Source organism: Marmota flaviventris, chromosome 18, assembly GCF_047511675.1.
Source record: "Marmota flaviventris isolate mMarFla1 chromosome 18, mMarFla1.hap1, whole genome shotgun sequence".
In the NCBI taxonomy this organism is placed as follows: Eukaryota; Metazoa; Chordata; class Mammalia; order Rodentia; family Sciuridae; genus Marmota; species Marmota flaviventris.
Genome location: NC_092515.1, coordinates 55,994,374 through 56,017,704, shown reverse-complemented (window position 1 = coordinate 56,017,704; position 23,331 = coordinate 55,994,374). Strand labels below are relative to the sequence as shown.

General features: G+C 44.8%; 1 protein-coding gene across 8 annotated transcripts in view; it reads left to right on the top strand.

The window, feature by feature from the left end:
• The first annotated feature begins 4,120 nt into the window (after window positions 1-4,120).
• Window positions 4,121-23,331, top strand: part of Maf (MAF bZIP transcription factor) — a 312,899-nt gene continuing 293,688 nt past the window's right edge. For 5 of the 8 annotated variants that reach the window (XM_071604452.1, XM_071604453.1, XM_071604451.1 and 2 more), the window contains exons 1-2: window positions 4,121-5,415; window positions 17,668-17,728. In XM_071604452.1, the coding sequence (XP_071460553.1) occupies window positions 4,304-5,415; window positions 17,668-17,701 (1,146 nt within the window). In that variant the 5' untranslated portion in view covers window positions 4,121-4,303 and the 3' untranslated portion in view covers window positions 17,702-17,728. Of the gene's footprint in view, window positions 5,416-17,667; window positions 17,729-20,033; window positions 21,138-23,331 lie in introns of those variants that run through there. The other 3 variants (XM_071604454.1, XM_071604447.1, XM_071604450.1) reach the window with 2 other exon arrangements.

The window sequence follows — 23,331 nt, the reverse complement described above, 5'->3', positions numbered from 1 at the left end:
GACAAACGCATGGTTTCTAAATTACTCTATATTGTTCTACAGAGATTGCTATAGCATATAAAGCGAGGGGATATTAAGCAGTAAGAAAACACAGTTCATATTGTATTTGGATTAGATTGGCTTGGATGGAAGTGAAACAAACAATGTTAGCAAAGAAGTCGAAAGAAACGTGGCCTGATGTAATTGTAGAGAATCAGAAACCTGAATAGTACTAATTAAAATGAGAGCGCTCAATTGTTATAAAAGAAATGCTGCTAACAGAGAACTGTAAATGTTTAGACACCCCTGTGAATCACTAAATAATAAAGGAAAAAGGACAAAAATGAGAATTAAGTTACAAGCCTGAGAGCACTCTTGATACACATCTAAAACATAATTCTCATCCTCTTTTTTCAAAAGAAAATGGGAGACTATAAAAGGGAGAAAAATACCACGGCTCAACAGTGGTGAACAGAAATAAACCATAAAAAATGTGCAGATAATAATACATTTAGCTGCCCAAACATGGGCATTTAATTTCTAGAGATGATATATAATTGCAACAATTAGGTATGTGGCCACGAAACTCTATGGCATGGTCTTAGTCATTAGTGAATTCTGTTTATAAAATGTTTATTTATAAATGTGGCAGCTTCAGGGTTCCTGGTCAAAAATACTTTTATTTTGAGAGGCAGGGATCATACTTTACAGCTTTTAACAAAAACATGATGCAGAAGGAGTTTTAAAAATTATCATAAACAAAAAATAATTAATTCTTCCCAAGGACACATAAATCTACATTTAACACACACACACACACACACACACACACACAAACTTTGGACATCATGAACAATGCTGAACACCATAATGTTTGTGAAATTTAAGCAGTGGATTTTCCTCTGAATACATAAACTGAAATCCTTTAACTTCATTAGTAGGTAAAATACTGTCAGAGGAGGAAAGCAAGGGAATTATCTTAGATGACATAAATATTGATAGAATCTTCACTCTTTCTTCCCATACTGGGACTAAACCCAGTTCATTCCACCCTAACAAAGCATTCCCTCAAACCCAAACTACCCTTATAAACAACTCCTCTGTAGCAGGCTTGTAAGGAAAATACCAACAGTGCTGCCCTTTTAGGATGAGGATGTCCCTACAAATCTTCTGGGAGGTCTCCCAGTAGGGATTCCTGAATTTGCTGGAACTGAAGGCTGCCAAGATCAGAGAAATTAACACAGGGTTAATCTGGTGTATGAAGCAGGGGAGTGACACTAAGTCTCATTATAAATAGTGAAGTATGCTACCGGGTGGGTAAGACTATTCTGAAGTGCAATGTTCAAGACGCTGGCTTAATATATGACCAAGTGTCAGAAGTCAGGTTTTCTGAGAATTACTTTTCAGATAAACAACTTTAAAGCACTGTACTTAATCTTACTTACTAGAGACATCCCATTTATCACTGAATTACAAGTAACTTTAATTCTATTGATATTGCCATAAAGCCCATGGAAAATCCATCCTGCCACTTTTAGAGAGTTTGGGGCCCAGTTACCTGGGATCTGATTTGCAAAGGTCTCTCAGCCAGAATCCCACCTGCAGGGCAGCAGTTGCCCTGGCCTCTTTTTTTTTTAACAATGAAGGGGGACAAGACAGTAGGAAAAATATGATTCCGGGATTTGCTAGCACTTTCTTCGTCCCATTTCTTAAAAGGTTGAGCTCTACCACGAAGGTCCATCTAACTTTCTGGGCCTCTTTCCTCCTCCCACTTTGGGAAAACAGCTTCTTTGCACTTCAACAAAACTGGACACGGATCAATTTCAACTGACCTTTGCCGAAAGGTGGCGCTGTTGAGGTAAAAAACAACTGGGTCCAACAATAGTTTTCACTCTTCGATCTTTTGCAGGCTTTTCATAATTTGTGAGTGTGTGTGTGTGTGTGTGTGTGTGTGTGTGTGTGTGTGTGTCCCTCCCATAAAGTTAAAAAAAATTCGATTAACACCAAGTGCATTTCATTAATAGCTGGAATCAACAGTCCCAACTACCAAGCAGGTGGGCTGGACTTTCAAATGTGGGTCGGCTTCCCACAACCTTGCTTACCCCCAAATAAATCTCGGCTCCTCCAACTTGCCTATCGCTTTAAAATCTTAGAAAAGAATTGTCGGTTTCTTCCCTTTACTCTCTTGCTTCTCTCTCTCTCTCTCTCTCTCTCTCTCTCTCTCTCTCTCTCTCTCTCTCTCTCTCTCTCCAGCTTTAAAGAATCGATCTAAAAAATTGAACTAGTTATTAGCATTTGCAATTGTGAGCAATCCCCCTACACCCCGGGTTTCCGGGCTTGTCCGAGAAAAAGCGGTTTAAAATTTAACCCTTGAGGGGAGCTAGTGAGGTTTGGGGGATTGTGTTTTTCTCCCTGTTCCCCACCACCATCAAGCCTGAAATAAGTGAAACGTTAAAGAGCAAAAGGCGCGCGCCAGACCCTGATAAACAGGGTCGAATTTCATAAGGGGATGGTGAGTGTGTGTGTGTGTGTGTGTGTGTGTGTGTGTGAGAGAGAGAGAGAGAGAGAGAGAGAGAGAGAGAGAGAGAGAGAGAGAGAGAGAAATTTCAAAGGCCAAACAACTCTGCCCGGAGTCGGGACCCTGGCTGACCCAACTCAGCTTTCCCGGAGTTAACTCTGGCTTCGGAGCCTCCCTCCCCGCACCGGGCACGCGACGTTAGCAGGTCTCTGCAGGGAATGGCCCTAAACAAGTTATTTCACCTCCTTAAAAACAGGGTGATAGAATGGACTTTCTTTCTCCGCGGACTCCAAGGCGCTGGGGCTGGCTCACCCGGGTGGGGTCCCGCGCGCAGTAGTGATCTCGGCACCCCGCGCATCCCCCCAGCGCACCGGAGGGAGGGACAAAGAGTTGGTCCAAGTTTGGGCTCCCAGCGCAGCCGGGCTGAGGGAAGAAATGTCCCCCGGAAGACACCTGGAATGCCCAAGATGCAGCGAGGAGGAAAAGTCAAAAGGCCAGTCCACAGTCCCGGGGGTGGGGGACAGTCAGGGAAGGGGAGTTAGGCCAATCCTAGCAGAGCGAGTGGCGGGCGAGCTGGGGCTCCAGAGGGCAGGCCTCTCTTGTGCTCCGAAGAAAAACAAACTGTCCTCCCGGTCCACCCGAATTCTAGCCGTCCCTCCGAAAAACTCCTTCCCCTCTCGCACTAAACTTTTCTCCGGGCCTTGTTCTCTCCCTCCCCGGGAGCTGCGGCGCGGGAAGGGTTAAACCAGCCCGTCCCAGCTGACAGTCAGCTGATTGGGTCCTGATTGACAGATCCGAAAAGTTTCCTTGTTTCTATACTATTATGCTAATCGCAGCCGCTCTTGCCGCCTCCCATTGGCCTGGAGTGCTAGTCAATTTCCCATTTGGGCCTGACGTCACGAGTGCTATAAAACTCAGCAATTGCTTTAAACTCTTCTTGCTGGATCAGAGGCTTTAAAATCTTTTTTCATCTTCGAGCTGTAGCTTGGGCTGCTCGCCGGCTCGGTCTGCACCCCCCCCCCCCACTTCCCACTTTGCTTTCTGCCTCGCCTTTCCCCAGGACTTCGCAATTTTGCTTTTAAAAAAGGGGGGGGAAAGAAAGAACTAAACTCCCCCCTCCCTTTCCTCCAGCCGGGCTGCACCTCTGTCTTGCACTTAGCACGGAGGAAGAGAGAGAGAGAGAGAGAGCGCGCGAGAGGACGGGAGAGAGGAGAAAAGGAAAAAAAAAAATTAAAAAAATAAAAAGAGCCAGGCAGAAGAGGAGGAGAGAAGCATGAAGTGTTAACTCCCCCGTGCCAAGGCCCGCGCCGCCGGACAGCCGCCCGCCGCGCCTTCAGCCCCGAGCGGCCGCCGCGCGCGCCCCGCCTGCAGCCCGGCCGGCTAGGCGAGCCCTCCTTATGCAAAGCGCGCAGCGGAGCGACGAGCGGGGGACGCCGCGCACCGGGCCGGGCTCCTCCGGCTTTGCAGCCGCAGCCACCACCGCAGCCCGCGGAGGACCTTCCCGAGCCTGAAGCCGCCGGCTCGGCACGCACGGAGGCGAGCAGGCGAGGAGGGGCCGGGGCGAGCGAGCCAGCACATTGGCGTGAGCAGGGGGAGGGAGGGCGGGCGCGGGGGGCGCGGGCAGGGCGGGGGGTGTGTGCGCGCTCGGAGGTTTCGGGCCAGCCACCGCCGCTCGAGCTAGAAGCGCCCCAGCCCGGCAAGCTGGCTCACCCGCTGGCCACCCAGCACAGCCCGCTGGCCCCTCTCCTGCAGCCCATCTGGCGGAGCGGCGGCGGCGGCGGCGGCGGCGGCGGCGGCGGCAGGAGAATGGCATCAGAACTGGCAATGAGCAACTCCGACCTGCCCACCAGTCCCCTGGCCATGGAATATGTTAATGACTTCGATCTGATGAAGTTTGAAGTGAAAAAGGAACCGGTGGAAACCGACCGCATCATCAGCCAGTGCGGCCGTCTCATCGCCGGGGGCTCGCTGTCCTCCACCCCCATGAGCACGCCGTGCAGCTCAGTGCCCCCTTCCCCCAGCTTCTCGGCGCCCAGCCCGGGCTCGGGCAGTGAGCAGAAGGCGCACCTGGAAGACTACTACTGGATGACCGGCTATCCGCAGCAGCTGAACCCCGAGGCGCTGGGCTTCAGCCCCGAGGACGCGGTCGAGGCGCTCATCAGCAACAGCCACCAGCTCCAGGGCGGCTTCGATGGCTACGCGCGCGGGGCGCAGCAGCTGGCCGCGGCGGCCGGGGCCGGAGCCGGTGCCTCCCTGGGCGGCAGCGGCGAGGAGATGGGCCCCGCCGCCGCCGTGGTGTCCGCCGTGATCGCTGCGGCCGCTGCGCAGAGCGGCGCCGGCCCGCACTACCACCACCACCACCACCACGCCGCCGGCCACCACCACCACCCGACGGCCGGCGCGCCCGGCGCCGCGGGCAGCGCATCCGCCTCCGCTGGCGGCACGGGCGGCGCGGGCGGCGGTGGCCCGGCCAGCGCCGGGGGTGGCGGCGGCGGCGGCGGTGGCGGCGGGGGCGCGGCGGGGGCGGGGGGCGCCCTGCACCCGCACCACGCTGCCGGCGGCCTGCACTTCGACGACCGCTTCTCAGACGAGCAGCTGGTGACCATGTCCGTGCGCGAGCTGAACCGGCAGCTGCGCGGGGTCAGCAAGGAGGAGGTGATCCGGCTGAAGCAGAAGAGGCGGACCCTGAAAAACCGCGGCTATGCCCAGTCCTGCCGCTTCAAGAGGGTGCAGCAGAGACACGTCCTGGAGTCCGAGAAGAACCAGCTGCTGCAGCAAGTCGACCACCTCAAGCAGGAGATCTCCAGGCTGGTGCGCGAGAGGGACGCGTACAAGGAGAAATACGAGAAGTTGGTGAGCAGCGGCTTCCGAGAAAACGGCTCCAGCAGCGACAACCCGTCCTCTCCCGAGTTTTTCATGTGAGTCTGACACGCGATCCCAGCTAGCCACCTTGATAAGTGCTCCGTGGGGGTCCGGCTCGGGTGTGGGCTTGCTAGTTGCAGAGCCACGCTTGCCACCACCTCGCCCCCTCCCCTACCGAGATCGCCCCCCTTGATCCCTGCGCACACACACACACACACACACACACACAGAGTTTGTGGTGGTGGCGACTGTTTTAAATTGGGGAGGGAATAGGTGTTTGGCTCTTGGATTGCCAATCTGAAATTCCCCCGTAACTTGCTAGCTTTTTTTTTAACCCACCCCCCCCCCCAGACTTGCACAATGTTCAAAGATCCCAGCAGAGTTCTCCATGTGAAACATTGCTCACCTTTGAAGCCCGCATCATTCGCATAGTATTTTTTTTTTCTTCAGTTCATGAGCTGGTGTTCATTTTCTGTGTGTGTGTGTGTGTGTTTAATTTTGTTTGGATTTTTTTTCTTAATTTTAATTTTTGGAGCTTGCTGTGTTGCCCAACCTCCACCCTCACCCCTCTCCACCCATCTTCTCCTCTGAGATAAAAGAAAAAAAAAAAAAAAAGAGCAAAGTTTTTTTTTCCTCCTCCTGAGTTCTTCATGTGAGATTGAGCTTGCAAAGAAAAAAAAATGTGAAATGTTATAGACTTGCAGCGTGCTGAGTTCCATCGGGGGTTTTTAGCATTGTTATGCTAAAATAGAGGAAAAATAACCTCATGAACCTGCCACAATCAAGCCTGCATCAACCTGGGTGTGACTTGTGAGTTTTGGCCTTATGATGCCAAACCTGAGTGTTTAGTCTGCCATTAAAAAAACAAAACAAACAAACAAACAAAAAACTCATTCTCATCTCATGCATTATTATGCTTGCTACTTTGTCTTAGCAACAATGAACTATAACTGTTTCAAAGACTTTATGGAAAAAGAGACAATATATTAATAAAAAAAACCCTGCATGCTGGACATGTATGGTATAATTATTTTTTTCTTTTTTTTTTTTTCCTTTGGCTTGGAAATGGACATTCGAAGACTTAGAGCATGGCATTCATACTTTTGTTTTATTGCCTCATGACTTTTTTGAGTTCAGAACAAAAAAGTGCAACCCTAGAGCCTTCTTCCCATGAAAGTTTGCATCTGCTCCAGCTTTGAGTTACTCAGAACTTCAGCCTCCCATTGTAATGCACTGAAGGCATTCCTTGTCAAGATACCAGAATGGGTTCCCAATTGATCATGGCAAACATTAAGAAACACTTATTAATGTTTTCTTTTTCATAAGAATTATGCCTCCCCCCTTTGGGGACTTAAATTGTGCTGTTGCCGAAAGCAGTCTAAAATTTATTTTTTAAAAAAAGAAATCTGCCCCATTATTTTTGGTTTGTTTTATTTTTATTATTATTATTATTTCTTTATTTTTGGCTTTTGGTCATTGTCAAATGTGGAATGCTATGGGTTTCTAGTATATAATTTAATTCTAGTTTTTATAATCTGTTAGCCCAGTTAAAATGTATGCTACAGATAAAGGAATGTTATAGATAAATTTGAAAGAGTTAGGTCTGTGTAGCTGTAGATTTTTTAAAAGATTGATGCACTAAATTGTTTACTGTTGTGATGTTAAGGGGGGTAGAGTTTGCAAGGGGACTGTTTAAAAAAAGTAGCTTATACAGCATGTGCTTGCAACTTAAATATAAGTTGGGTATGTGTAGTTTTTGCTATACCACTGACTGTATTGAAAACCAAAGTATTAAAAGGGGAAATACCCCTGTTTATATCTGTAGGGGAATTTTACATTCAAAATGTATGTTTTTTTTTTCAAAATTAAAGTATTTGGGACTGAATTGCACTAAGATATAACCTGCAAGCATATAATACAAAAAAAAAATGCAAAACTGTTTAGAACGCTAATAAAATTTATGCAGTTATAAAAATGGCATTACTGCACAGTTTTAAGATGATGCAGATTTTTTTACAGTTGTATTGTGGTGCAGAACTGGATTTTCTGTAACTTAAGAAAAAAATCCACAGTTTTAAAGGCAATAATCAGTAAATGTTATTTTCAGGGACTGACATCCTGTCTTTAAAAAAAAAATGAAAAGTAAATCTTACCACAATAAATATAAAAAAATCTTGTCAGTTACTTTTCTTTTACATATTTTGCTGTGCAAAATTGTTTTATATCTTGAGTTACTAACTAACCATGCGTGATGTTCCTATGTGCTTTCCTTTCATTTTCAATTCTGGTTATATCAAGAGAAAGAATAATCTACAATAATAAACTGCATTTTTTTTTTTTGATTCTGTACTCAGTTTATTAGTGTACAGTTTAACTGGGCCCAACAATCTCATAAGAAATATAAAATGCATCTTTCTCTCCAGAGGAAGGATAAGTAGGAAGAACAGGGAGACAGTCATTCAGGGTGAAGTTATAGGCTGTGCTTGAGGCAAGGGAGCTGGCCCCATAGAATAATTAATCATATTTAATATAGACGTAAATTATGACCTGTATTTTGTTTTTGACCTCAAGTTTTCAGTTTTTAAATGAGTTGAACTATCATAGTCCTTTGGTGGGAAAAAAAAATTAAAGAAAGAAGGAAAAGAAAAGAAAAGAAAAAAAAAAAAAAAGGTAGAGTCGGCTTTGGCTTTCTGAATCCAGAAGCAAAGCCCTCTAAGAGAAAGTGAATCTGGCAAGTCGGCCTATCAGAGATGGCTTGGGCACAGATGCGTCTAATGGTAAAGATAAATAATTCTTGTCTTTTGGCTGAAATTGATTATTTTTCCTTCTTTCCTTATACACCATGACTTTCTTGTTAGCGAGGCCTGATGAGATTGGACATCAACACTTGGGACAAATCAAAGTTGTTTGTTTTGTTTTGCTTTTTTTTTTTTTTTTTAACTTTTAAAGATCATTTATCTGAAATAGGAAAAAAAAATCTACCCCTTACTTATATAACTCCCAGTTCATATCTGATTTAAACTGTGTTATCAAATCGTATTTCACTGTAACTCTTCAGTGGAGAGCCTCCACTTAGACAAGCTGGTAATGATTTCATATCACATTAGCTCCAGAAATATAAATAGAAAATAATGCCTTCGTTGAAGGGAGGCTCTACTTTAATTTATTGGTATTTATCCCAAACAGACTGTGTATGGGGGCTAGCTTGAAGATCATTTGGGAAGATTTTGGCTACCCCTCACTAGTAGAACTCCTAAGCGTTGACCTATTTTAAATTGACACAAATCCATGCAACTAATGTTACAAATTCAGGCGGCCTGCACTCTCGGTCAACTTCCCCTAGAAACTAACAGAATGTTAGACAAAGGGGCACTGTTTAAAAAATATAGCCAAACATGATGACTTTTGTTTTATTTAGTTTTCAATTCTTAAAAAGAAAAAGATAATATTGCAACTCCAAATGAAGGCCTTATGTTGAAGAAAACAGGTTGTGCTTGGCGCTGGCTGGTGAGTGCTGGCCTCTCTCACCATGGGGCTTCCTCTTTTTCATAGAACACGAAGACAGTGCTTACCCTCCACATTTTTACCTTCCTTTCTGTGCCAGTTTGGATTCGGTTCCTGAATCCACACTTAATTGTGCCTCACAAAAGTCTTCATAGCAAAGCTACCCTCGTGTGCTGGGAGTTAGCTCTCCTCGACTTGGGAGATTTTTGTTCCTCACGCTCCCTCTGAAGATGCAGAAATAGACATGTCACTTTTATAAAAAAGCTCAGCATCCGATGGGAGATGTTAGGCAAACACATTCTCAAGACAAGAATGACATTCAGGACACACTTGGTGCAGTTCTTTCATGAAGAGTGAGACCTGGTTTGGGAGAAAAATATACATAGTTCTGCAATACTTAAGGAATTTGATAGAAATCTATAAAGCAGATTCAGTATAAGTCTGTTAGGGCTCCCAGACATTAGAAAATGAAAGGGGTGCTGGCTTTAAGAGCAGGTTAACTCAGAGTGAAAGGCATTTGGGGAGGTAATGATTACTAAAAACTTTGAAAGATAGTGAGAGGAAAACACAATTTTTTTTTTTTTGTAAATAAAGAGCTCCTAAATCCTGCCTAGGTGCCCGTCATTACAAATAAGTTTCTAAATTTAAAAAAAGAAAAGAAAGAGAAATCATATAAGGAAATCCAAACTTTTCCCTTTACGCTACATTTGAGTTTTTGTCTAAATAGTGTTAAAATTCCTTTCATTCCAATTACAGAACTGAGTCCACTTGCAAGTTGGAGACATCAGTGGGATACACCACATTTTGGAAGCCCCAGCAATATATATTTACCACTGTGTTCACAAAATGAAATTTATGTGAGAGCTGTACATTAAAATATATATATACACACACACACACACACACACACACACACACACACACATATTGTTAATTTGTGGTTTTGGAGAACACCTTACTCCTGACTTTTATCATTTATCTGAAATAGGAAAAAAGAAAATCTCCTTTTTAAAGAAAAATTATATTAGAGGAGACGGTTGTTAAAAGTATGACCTTCTCACTAATTAAGAATTAACTATGCCTCTTGTCTGAGGGTCTCAGGCACAGACCCTTGGAAAGGGCACGCATGCTTTTCGATTTATGATGCACACAACTGAACAGGTGTGATTGTTTTAAAACCTGGAATATTAGTTTTTAAAATGCACTGAAATTACCAATGTGTATATGTACATGTAGATGAAGAAAAGTTTGCCAAGGGGGCAACAGCTAACATTTTAAAATCATGCAGACTGTGCACATTCTAAACAGCAAATTTTCATGCTACATCGTTTCCCTGGCAGAGAAGTTTCCTAAGAAGAAAAATACACATATTTGACTCCCCTCTCCAAACAAATGCCACCTCGGGCAGATGCATCGGAGGAGCAGGGCACCTGGTTCTCTCATGGGCCCTGGGTCGCATCATATGTACTGTGATGACAAATGCATTCATTTACCAGAGCTGTAAATGAAAGCAACGTGTGGCCAAATACAAACTTAGCAGACACCCTCTGTGTGCTTTCTCGTTCCTCCCTTTCTGTTCCCCAATACTCACAAAATTCACCACCTTTTAATTTCCCCGGCTTTTTTGCATGTTTCCTTTTTCAAAAATCATCTCATCATTTTTTACAATGTATCTGACACATTAATATATTGGCATCAAATAGGCAGAGTCCTCCTTCTGCCCAGCAGATAAATCTGCTATGTAGACCTCATTTCCTCCCTGTCTCAACTCCATAACCACCTGGGCCTCCTTTCAATGTATACTCCCTGGATGGGAAATCTCTATTTATTACTGAACACATGGTGATAACGCACCAATCTTTTCTCCCTCGGACCCTTACCTTAGCAGCATCAATTCGAGATTCTTCTGTTCTTAAATAGGTCCTCCCCTCGCCAAACCACTAGCTTTACTGCTGCAAACAGTGAGGGGAAAAGGGTAAATGGTGGCCACCCTCATGAGCGTGGTGCCTACCTGTCTCAGTAGCCACATTCCCAGCATTTCCTCGTCTAAATAACTGAAGTTGCTTAGGATGTATTCAGAAGCTCTTAGTACAGTATACAGGGAAGCTTTTGGTCAAGGCAAACTGTCTTCCATATTCACAATGTCTTGGCTGATATAATGTAGTCCTGAAGTATCCTGGGTCAATCAATATATTTAAAAGTCTGATATGTCCACGGATATATTTTTCGGGGGGTGGGTACTGGTAGTTAAAGACTAACTGAGATAGAATGGAAGACAAAAATACACGTGAGTGACAGACAATCTTCAGCCTTTTGACGGCTGAAGAACACACTCTCCAGCCCTGGGGCCTGAGCTCTACTAATAAACCTTCAGTAAGAGGGATAGGAAGTCAACCTGGCCAGCTTTGGATTGTTGATTTGCAAGGCTCCCTACTGTGATTCGCTTTCCTTTGATTTAAAAAAAGAAATGATTTAGCCCTTTTCTTGGAAGAAAGGTTAGTTTTTTTAGTTTTGTTTTGCTTTTTGTTTGGGGGACTTTTTAAAGGAAAATTTTCTTTTGCAGGATTAGGCTGTCACTGCCACCAATTCATATTATTCCTCAGGATGCTGAAGGAATATTCTGTGGTCTGTGCATTCCTTCATGTTGTGAGGAAAATAAGAGAAAGCCTGAGGTTTGTTTTCACTCTCCACCCTTCCTCAATCCGGAAGATTTCTCAAGTGAGGGCAGGGGTATAAGTGGCCAGAAGAGAGGTGGCCCAGGGTCTGGCCATCCCAATCAGGATTTGTTTGTTTTTGCATTTGTTTAAAAACAGAGCCTTAACCCACCTTCCCCATGACATTGCTTTTTCTCACTTTTGATATAAATCTTCAAAATCCACACATCAAACAGCCCCAGAAAAGGGGAATTCTCTGCAGGCGTTGCTCCACCCCAGCTCCTGAACAAACCCAGCACTGTGTGGCAGTTTTTCAGTAACAGGGGTAGGAGACATGGGGAGAGAATTTCAGTCTCCCAGGCTGTCTCATGATTGTTGGGGCATGAAGAAGTACGGTCCTGCCACAAATTGGGAGCATCTTTATCCTTTAGAGAGGAACAAAACAAAACAACCAAACAAATGTGAACAAATCAAATGGCTCCTCACCAAGGCATAGCCAAGTCTTGGTTCCTGTTCCCTGCACCATCTGTAGAAAGTGATAAAGGAGGGAAGCAGGAGAAAGCAGGCCTTTGAAGGCAGGAGTCCTGGAAAAAGAGAGCCCCTGTGAATTCCACTCGTTCAGGAGCCAAAGTCAGAGCCAATATACATGGAAGCCTGATAGAAGCAAGGCTTGACTGTCCATTTCTTAAAAAAATATACACACCTATGTTCCCTTGTAGAAAACAATTTTGGGAACCAAACCCAAATAGAGCGCTTGAAGGAAATCACTACTGTCTTCACTTCTGGGCATTTATAAATGCACCAGTCTGTGACTCGATGGTGGTACTATGTTGGCCTAGTCAGATGTACTATGCCAATATTTGTATAGTCCCTGCACTGGGTTTTATGACATCATGACAGTTTTTTTTTATTGTTTAAATTTGAAAGCCCTCTGGGTGTTTTGCATAATTCTGCCTTGGCGACCAAGGCTGAGATAGAAAGCACACATCAACAGCACACCGAAATCAGATCTATGAATTTGCATCAGAGTTGGACAGTTTTAAGAAACTCCCAAAACATTTCCACAGAGGCTCTGATCGGAATGCAGCTTCTTACTCAAATCAAAATCATCTACGGAGCACCTCTTCACTTATTCCGCACAAGTCATTTTCTTTGCCTTCTTTCTTTTTTTTTTTTTTTTGGTTAAATAACAATTTTTCTCTATAATTAGGATTTTGGATTGCAAAATCGCATTCCTCCCTTCTGCGTAGATTCAGCTTGGATCTTTAGCTACGATTAGAAAAGGGTGAAAAGGGTGTTAATTCAAGAAAGGAGGAAGAGGGAGAGGTGGTGTCAGCCAGAGATTTGGGGAAAAGAGGGGGCGGAGAGGAAATGGTTCTCAGTGTTCACCCCACTCCTCAGGCTGCCCCTACCTCCAGCCCACGCACCCGGGATTTCACTTCTGACTTTCTCTAGTCTAAATATTCTGATTCTCAATATTGCCTGTTTCCAAGTTAAGATTCCAAAAACCAGTTTTTCCTTGTGATTGGTTCTTTTAGTGATGGAACAGAAGAGGCCAGGAAACCTCACAGAACTAGGCAGGGAAGAGGGAAAACCTCTGTCCTCAGATTCTCCCCACAGCGATGGTTGTAAAGGAAGCCCTGGCGCCTGAAAAGACGTGACAAGGGTACAGATTCTTCTCTTGCAACCAATATTTGCCCTGGTTGGGTGTGACCACATCCCCGTTTGGAGGCCTGTAGAAGTGGGTTTCTGACCTCCTTTGGGGGACTCACCAGAAAAGACACAGGCCTGAGGCCTCCAGGACCGTAGGCTGCCTCAAACTAGGCCCAGGGAGAGGAGGAGAGGAAGGGGCCCAGTGTGCAGGGGTCCGGGAGAGTACTGCTGACAGAGGCCAACCTTGGCTTATGACCCCCAATAGCCAGGGCTCAGCTCAGGTCATTCTCAGGGTCCCCTCCTCTGGTCAGGAAGGATCTGTTTACAGGGTGACTGATAAGCTGCTGACAGGCCCTGAGCTTCCCACAGATTGATAAAAACAGTGAGGTCCCTAGCTCTGGGGTTTGGGCCCTGTTCTATCCCGGTATTCTCCTCATGATTTTCAACACCATCCATGCCTGGTCACTCAAGGCCATAAGAGGGCTTAAGGGGCACTGCCCTCAGGCCAGGAAGCAGTCACCAAAGTTGAGGCCTTGCACCACATAAGTCCCTCCTGCCACCATTTAAATGCAGACAAAGGCAGGGGTGGGGAGATGTCTGGGGAGCTGCTGAGAGAACGGCTGAGGTTGGGTTCCAGAATGTGAAACTCAGGTCTTAAAGGCCGGGGTGAAAGGGAAGTCACAAGGATGCTGAGATTAAGGGCCCTGCCAGTTTCTGTGCACACCCCCAAGCCACAGCGTCCTCCCCGCCCCAGGTCCTTTGTACACCTGCTTCACAGGGACCAGTCGCCCTAAACATTGCTGCCCGGAGCTCCATGGCCTGAGCTGAGCAGGGGCTTGTGCCCTGGCCTCCCTCTGGAGTCTTCTGATGGGTGCGCAGCAGGTGCGCACTGACTGGAGCCAGGATGACAGGCCAGGGCAGGCAACTGCCTGAGGTCACCAGGAAGTTCCTCAGGGCCGGCCCCAGCTCCAGGCCCAAGGCAGAGCCCAGGGTTGTGGGTGCGCACTGGTCACTGCAGGCAGCTAGGGCCCCGCCAAGACGCCCAAGGCCCAGGCGCGGGGAGGCAGGAACGGGGCCCCACCCAGCCCACTCAGGGCCCGCGCGCCGCTCCCAGGGGACTCGGGTCTCCAGTGGAATTTGGCTTACAGTTTCCCGGAGGACTTGCCCTGGCCTCTGCCCGGCAGCCGGGCTTGCAGATCTACCCGCCTTTCCGCACTCCTAGGTGGGCGCATGGAAGGAGGGAGCTGGAGTCTGCGCTGAAGGCTCTGCCCTTCACCTGGAGACCCCCGCCCCACCCGCGAGCTCCCGGGAACCTTCTGTAAATAAGATCATTGGTTCCAGATCATTTGATTTTTTACTCATTAATTTTCTGGCCCATTTTCCAGATCTGTCCCCCTCTTTTTCTCCCATTTGGTTAGAGACAGAAGCAGGAGGGAAAAGAGAAAGAGGGAAATCTAGAGAGCAAGTTTAAAAATCCTCCTGGAAATGGCGATATGGTCTGGGTTACCCGTGGTGTATATACAAAGCCAGCCACGCAAACTTTATTAGGATTCTTCCACCAGGGCCAGGAATAGGCTCCAGACATTTCCCAGGCATGCAGAAGCTGTGTCCGGAGGACAAACTTTGAAACTCCTAATTTCAAGAAGGATCTTTTTTACATAGGCCCTCTTTCTCATAGGGAGCTTGTGTCAGGGGTTGAACTAAGAAAGTCTCATGGCGTCTTCATACATACATCTCCTTTTCCCTCTCTCTTTCCCTTTTTCTTAGAGAAGGATTTATTAATGAGCAGATAAATATTTTGAAACTAAAACAGTGATGTATGCATCTGAAACACTTTTACAGGGTCAGATTTTTAAAAAAATCCTTTGTGATAGCACAGGAGAAAAAAAAAATATCTGGGGTAATCATTTTGAGATAGAATTTATTAAAAGGGGATATTTGTTTCCTTCCATTTTCAGGCAATGAAGGAAACGTCTTCTTTCATCTGCCATTTATTTATTTATTTATTTAATCTATGAACCCCTTTAAAATGCCTTTGCAGCGGGGGAAAGCTATTAACAGACAAACTTGCAGTTTCTACTTTTGAAGCTAACTAAAGTGATCACAGGGCAGAGTTAATGGGTCTACTCTGTTCCTTGGTAGACATAAGAACTTGGTCTGAATTCTGTCTTACTCAGAACAACCTTCCCATGTGGGTCAGCTCCCTCCACCAGACTTTCCATAACTTGGAGGGTGTGGAGACCCAGGAGACGTTTTTCAGGGTACGCTGTCTGTGTTAATTCACTACACTTCTGAAACCTCCCTTGCATTATCAGTACACACTCTTAAGCTATTTAAAAAATATTCTTCCGTGGTTAGTGTAGGAGGCTCAGTGCTGTCAGACATCTGGCTTAGATTACACCATCGTGGTCCAGCTTGAAAAATCTCCTCTCACTCCCAGGCGAGACCCCCTTGCCCTCATCACCCTTCCCCAGTGACCGATCTGGGCAAAGGTACTGAGAACAGAGAAACCACATGGCTTTTGGACTCTGTTCAGGTGTGCAAACAGAACTCCCCCCTCCACCCCCCCCCATTCTGGCTTTTGAAAGTAAATGCCTTGATAACTGGATGGGTTCCCCAGGTAGCAGGAGAGTAGAGGTCATCTTGAGGAAAGTGACACCAATGATCTAAAAAGGACATCTACTTTATGAGATTTCAGGCAAGAAGCCAAATATTGCATTTAATGAGGCTGATTCTTTTTCTCCAAAAATAACGGAGACTATCAATGATATGGTCAGGAAGGAGAAGGGGGCATTTTGCAAGACTCTGTTCAATTATTGCTTTGTAATATTTTTCTAAAATTGAAAAATGCCTCACAAGTATATGATCTCATGTAAATATTCCTTGCCGGAGCTTAACAGATGTTTGCAATGCCCCAGAGGAACGACAGCAATGTTCTCTCCAAAATTTCTTAAGCTTTTAAACTCTATTCACTTGTATTTCTGAAAGAATCTGTTGTTTCTGGAGATCTTTAAGAAAGCATCTTAATTGGAAAGTTTATATAGTCATTGTTTTAGAGGTTAAGTATTTGAACTTCAAATGGAGACCAATTTACTTTACCGATACACTTTTGAATTTTGTAATTTCCGTATATGTCTTGTTTCTTTTTGACCCCCCTTTTCAAAGAAATAATATGTTTGACGAAAGATTAATACATGAAAAAGAATTTGTACCTTAAGGCTCTAAAAGCATTTGTACCATGAAATAGGAATGCAGGCACATAATGTATTGGGGACAGTTCTGGCAGATATCTAGGGTCAGTTTTGTTACCCAAGCATTTTAGGGCATTGTCTTACTGTTTAGGGAAAGAGCATTTGAAAGAATCAGACAGTTACAGTGAGTGACAAATTTTGGTGAAGAAAGACAATGTGTTCAGTTACAACTGCCTGCAGACAGCATGTGGATGGACATAGTCTATCTGTTCACACCAATTGTAAGGTACTCCAAATAAAATACAGGGGATTAAAGAAAAATAACTGACTATCCTTGTTGGAAAAAAATTAGATTGACTTACTAGTTTATTGTAGCTATTATACACAGATTTGCTGTAACTGTGTTGAATTTTTAAATTAGATTTTAAATATATTTTGACAGTCTGAATTTGTATAGTGGGACTAACTATAGGAAGCAATGACAGGTCTGCTTTGTTATTAAACTGCTGTCTGGAAAATATTGGGCTCTGTACAGTAAATGATCATTATTTTGCCACTTACATTAGTACAGCTAATGGCAATAAGGGTTTTTTGAACCATAGAAAGCTAACTACTTTGAATTACTGTGTTTTGTTATTCATTGTGAAGCAAAACGTCTTTTTTTTTTTTTTTTTTTGAAGCAACCTCATTTTGGTATCACTGTTCTAAGTACTCCCTGCTAGGAATTTAAACAGAGAAGTGGTTAATAAATAAAGGGGTAGTATCTAAATGGTTCTATTTGTTAAGAGAACGTTTGCAGTTAAGGTCGGCAGTGTTAGCAGGACAGAGCAGAGCAACAGAGGAGCGGGTAGAAAATGGAAGAGAATGTGGCCTAGTTCACTGCCTGCCAAAGCTGGACCGGGGGTCCTCTAAGGGATGGGCCATCAGCAATCGCTTGTGAATGAGAAGCCCATCAGAAATGATTGAATCCTTCCCACATGGAACCCAGAATCTCTTAGGTCCCTTTGAACTGCAAACAGCTTCAGGACTGACCCAGACTGCAAGGCCGGTGGGTTCAGGCTCCCAGTGGGGGAGCCAGAGTTCAGAGGCAGCCACCAGCAGTCTAGGCCACCCCCTTCCATGCCAACCCCTCCTCTGATCTGACTGGGCTGAGGCCACCAGGCAGAAGCAAGTGGAACTAAATCAATCTTCTTTTGGTCCAACTCTGCCCTTTTCATAGTTACGCTGCCATTAACGTACTGTCCTTGAAACATTCTTCATGGTTATTAATTACCCTTTGTTTATTTTAATATATTTGCTAAATCAGGTACCCAAGGGAGTCCTCTACATCAGTGATGTGAAAAGTCCAGTTGCCTGAAGTCAAAGAGGTACATCTTGATTTTTGATTTGCATGCGCTTGTGTTAGTGAGTTTGCCGTGAGAGGAGAAATTAGCCAGCAAGCAGGGAATGCTGCTCATTCTTTGGGTGTGAAAAGTTCCCGTTTGGAATAGTTTTAGTATTTAGGTTTCACATGCACCCTACAACGTGATACTAGATGCAGCAGAGGAGTCATAGAAGCAATGTGTGTGAGAACCAGCATGCATTCATTGTCTGTATTTATTTCATTACATCGATGTCACTTACAGAGTAATTCAGTCTAAGTAGATCTCAGATCTTTGGCTTGATCCCACATAGTGTGTTGACACTGCAAAAGGTGAATGTCAGGCCATTTGGATGAATCCATGCAACTGGCATTCATTGCCCTTGGGTAGTTCTACCTGGGCCTAACAAATATTCCAAATTTAGAGTTGCTTATAATTTAGTCCAGACTCACATTTGGAAAATTTAATATAATTTCAAAGCACAGTGTGGCCTTCCTTCTGCATCCAAATGTGTCTCTGGAACAACTCCCCACTTCAATTGGAGACAGAAGGGGAGGGGAGGAGACAAGTGGGAAACAGAAATCTGATTTTCATCTACTAAAAAAAAAAAAATGAAATTGAGCTATTTAAATGGGTTTTCAATTACAAGTATCCCAGCATGAATTTAATTATAAACCCTCTTCATTTGGAGAGGTAGACTAACACCGTCACACCAATAATTATTTAGTGTCGTAGTTCTATGTATTCTTGTTACCTCTCATTGGCTAATGGCACAGAGTTTTTTTTTTATTATTGAAATTTTTGCTTGCTGAGAAATTTGCATGAAATACATTTTTTTTTTCTTTTTGGTTCCTAGTGGAAACTGAGGGGGGCAAAAGTCACACTGTCAAATTGCTACTCTTTGCAAAAGAGGCACTTTAAAGATCTGGCAAATGGAGAGCTTTGGAAAAACAGAACTCATTTCTTCTCTCTATTCAAAAATAGTATCTGATTACTTACTACTACATGCTGCTATGATGAGAGTCTCGCTGAATAACTGGATTGTGAATGTGAAATATTGTTTCATTGCTAACCTTATATGAAATTAACATTTTCTTTAATAGTTTCCATACATGGATTTTAATTCCATGTATACCTTTGAGGTTTACTGATGTGTCTGTGTGAGCGCATGCAGTTCCAATACTTTATTCCTCTCTTGTTCTCATCTTTCTAATTGCAATTTGATGATCTAGGACCACAAAGCCACTGTGCAGGCTTTGTGACGTTGAAACCATCCATTTTGAACAAAGAGTTAATGAACTTTAAAAGCAAGGTTCACACTGGTCCTGACCCTCCTGGTAATATTTCATATAAGGTTACTGGTGGGAGAGAAATCAAATTTCAGCTGTGAACATGATTGACAGGGAAGAGAAAAGAAGAGAAAGGCATTTGGTCAGATGGGGAATTTGGGGATGAGGAAGACAATTCCTTGAAGTTCCTCTGTGATATTAGATATTATAAGCTGATATATGAAAAGTTCAATACTTGGTCCTCTTGGGGGAGTTACTTAGTTTATTTTCAGAAAGTCACTTTGGTTAAGGGATTTCAGGAGTGAAAACCAAAAAATGGTGAACCACGAGGTTTTCTTCTCTTTGGCTAATTCCTACCATGTTCAGGTTTGTGACTTATTTCCAGCAGTTTTCTAGGCTAAGGTCTGAAAATTAAATCACAAGCCATTAGGGGAGCCGTTTAATTACCTTTCATTTATTCTCAGAAACACGGTCCAGATTATATAATGGTTCGTGGACATATTACAAAATATTCATCCCAAGTGGTATCGCAAAAAAAGATGAAATTTTCCTTTTTGGTAGCATCCCTTGATCCTGACTAACATTTTTCCATGAACACCTGGTGCAGCCTAACATATGCAAATCGACCCCGATGATGCATGGTGTATCAAGACTGCGCTTTCTGGAGGAGGTCTTCTAACCCGAGATGCACACTCCACCCTTCTTGTCCACCTTTCACCCAGTATGGCCCACTTGATGGAAAGTGTTTATAGGTAGCATCGATGCTAACTGAGGTGCGATTGTTGCCATGGAAACATGTAAGGACACTGTGTGACCCTCACATTCAGGGTGGTTCTTGGATGAGCCTCGGACTCTGTCTGCAAGTTTGAATCTTCACAAGGAGATGCCCTACAGCCCATGACTTGCACCGAGCTGGAAAGCAGGTCTTCCAAATGTGCTCTTGTGTGCTAGGTGCTGAAACCCCAGTTGGGAAGGGGGTGACAGATCTTAGCCAGCTCAAGTCTGTGTTCTGCCCATTTCAGATGTTCCTGACCTTGGCTCAGACCCCTCTGGATGCAGCCGAGCCTTGCAGAGCTGCCTTGAGGAAGGCAGGCGTGATACAAACAGGGGAGAGGCCTGCTGTGGCTTTGCATTCACTTATAGGGAACGCTGATGGGACCCGTAGAAACAGCATGTCCTCGGTTCCAACGTACCCATCAATTGTTTCTCTAGTCTTATGGCTTGGACATGTTTTACCCTGACCGTACTTATGTCAATGGTAGGAATTCAAAAGGCTGTCAAATGTGAGGAAGGCATTGCTGTCTTGTGAGTGTGGATAAACTAAACCACAACAGAACAAAACCAGCCCAAGTGCTCAGAAACCTCGTTTCTATTTTGCTTACTCTTCTTTCCGTGTTGCCCATAATCTTTCAGAAATAAAATGCAAAATCCTGATGCCCAGTGTTGACGGGGTGTCTCAGCACACCATGTGTGACTATTTAGTTCAAATGTAAAAGTAAAGAGACCTTAAGCTGGTGTCCCTGGCGGGAAAGGCCCACGTGGCTGGTCTTGGCCCTGTCCTCACTGAAGCCTTCTCAGGGCTTCTACATACTTAGTTCTCAGAATTAAACTCACTCACCCACAACCAGAGCAGGAGCATGCTATCTTGCTGAGAGATCTGCAATGGGACCAACCTACCACAAACTCCATGATAGAACTCAAGCATGTTGCATCAGGGTGTCTATCTAACAAAATCAAGGGGAGCACTTCTATTTAAGGTATTTCATTGTTCAGACTTCCCCTGACTGCTTTTGTTGTTGTTGTTAGTTTATTTCTCTCGTGCCTTTCTGTATCAGCCACCGCACTCCCTTTACATAGTCTGGCTAATGTCTTCCATTCTCCAGACACTGGCCCACGACCGAGCTGATTCAATCAATTAATTATAGCAGAAGAACTGGTCTAATGATGCCACACGAACGTGTATTATTTTCAGCCAACTCTGGTATACTGTTAGCGGGGTGGACTTAAAGAAATGTGATGGATTTGGGGGGAAGAAAGGAAGAAGGAATTTCTACACAAGTGCAGGACTCATTACTTAAAACAATGATGCTTCTGTAAAAAGCTTTCCTTCTAAAAGCACGCCGTGCACTCCGTCACCTGCCAAAAGCTCAGATTTACTGCTGCTGTTCGCAGACGCCAGTGTTGAAACTCCCTTCACCTGCAGCTTGCTGAGTCTCTCATTTCCTCACTCCAAAAAATTGCTGTCAAGTTGTTGTTTTGTGTCTGCATTTTTTTTTTTTTTTTTGCTTTTCCTGGCACCTCATGAAATTATCAGCAATAAATGAGCTAAGCACCAGGGTTGAGGGTTTTGTTTGTTTGTTTGTTTTTGCTTTCCATTTGTAATATTTGGAAAATGCCAGGACGAGGGAAACCCAGGGGGAAAATTCAGTGTGCCTCTCCAGCATCTACAGGAAATGTAATAAAGCTATTAGCACTTAGATCCTCGCAGATGGGAACTAGCCTGCCCCCGGTGGGGGAGGGCAGGGCCCAGTTTCAGGTGCTCCATGGGAAAAATCAAACCGGCTGTGGGATTTACAGTTCTCCTCAATGGGGACAAGATGGCCACTGAGCAGTCACCTCAGGTGTAAGCTGCTGGAAGACATTCTCACCTGATTAGGAATCCAGGGCGCATCTTATGACACAGTCACTGGTAAGGTGAGGCGGACAAGTCCAAAAACAGAGGCAGAGGGAGCTGTTGGTAGGAATTGCCAGCATCTTCTATTAATGCGGTCATTCCCATGCAGCCAGTGATGATTTCGAGTCATTTCAGTCTATTGAAAAGCAGGGGAAGTTCATTTGCTCCCAGGTAGGCAGCGAAGGTGAGAATTGAATTGATCTGAAATGCTCTGAGAAATTGACCCTGAGGTCGTCTTCCTTCAAATTGGGTGCTGGGCTGGAAGTTTCTGTTCTTCTTCTACCTGCGTCCAGCAGCAGGGCCGAGTTGGGGTTTGTGATTACTTAAAAGGATCCTAACGCCGGGCTGACTCGGCCTCTGTAAAGTTAATCAACGCAGAGTCCCTGTGTTACCCACGGTGGTTGGTTCAAGGGCTGGAGTCTACACTGCACAGTGGTGTGCCTCAGGCTTGCTTATGCTTCAAATGAGGTTCGTTCCTGATGTGCAGGAAATGGGGGAGAAACCTAATGTTAGGGGTCTTGCTGGGCTGAGTGTTTTACATAGAAAAGAATTTTCTGTTTATTTTCCCTACTTTTTTTCTTCTTTTCTCTCTCTCTCTCTCTCTCTCTCTCTCTCTCTCTCTCTCTCTCTCTCTCTTCATGGAGCAATTGGGATTCTTTCACATCATTTTAAGGTGCTCATTGTACCTTGAGCAGGCTGGACCATGAGCTGCCTCTGGGAAGGCGCTTAAGTTCACTGGCAGGGATGCTTGGCACAGCTGGCCTCTCAGCAGCGACGGAGCCAACAGAGGTTAGAAATCTCCTTCCCCGCAGTGGACCTTTGTGACCCAGCCTAAGACTTGCTTTATGAGGCTTTGCGTCTGTGCCCCGCATGCACTTGAAGTTCTGTGCCAACAGTTGAAGGCTGTTTGTTGAATTGTTATTATATTTCCCCCCCAGACTTTTCGTATCTTCTTTTTCTTTTTCTCCTTTTCAAGCTCTGAGAAGTTTTTTTTTTTTTTTTTTTTTTTTTTTTTTTTTTTTGCCATGGTCTAGAACAATAAGAAACTCAAGTGCATGGGCTATCACCAGCTTTATCAAGGCGTTTATAGGGTTGAGTCTGGCTTTGCCCTCCTAGAGCGAGAGGGTACAGGATGGGAACAGGATTTCTCTCACTCCTTCTGAGAAGGAGACACACCCTATGTTCAGAGCCCTTTGACATCTCATTCTTTCCCTAGATCCATCACCTCCCCACCTGCTCAATATTCTCTGATCCAAAAGAACCACTGCATCAGAACTTCCATTTCTGCAGCTTTCAAAGTCCAGTACCTGCTCAGGTGAGGGTGGTAAAGTGGTGGCTAAGCATGTGAAGTGCTCAGACGTTCCTCCAACTTGCTCCACTGGCAGTTGGGGAGCCTAGTTATTTAGAGTGTTAGATCTGTTTGCTCTGATCTCTACTTGCTTGGTAACCCCTCATCCAAGGGCAAAGAAGGAATGTGGTCATGAAATACCGCAAGGTCTGTGCTATAAATCACCCCTACAGATTTGTGGGCAAATAATGCACCCAGATCCCGAACTGGGCCGTAGGATTAGAGTTGGAGAGTGCAGGCCTTGACCCTGGAAGAAAAGCACAGGGCACAACTTGGCTCCTGCCTGAGAGTGGGAAGT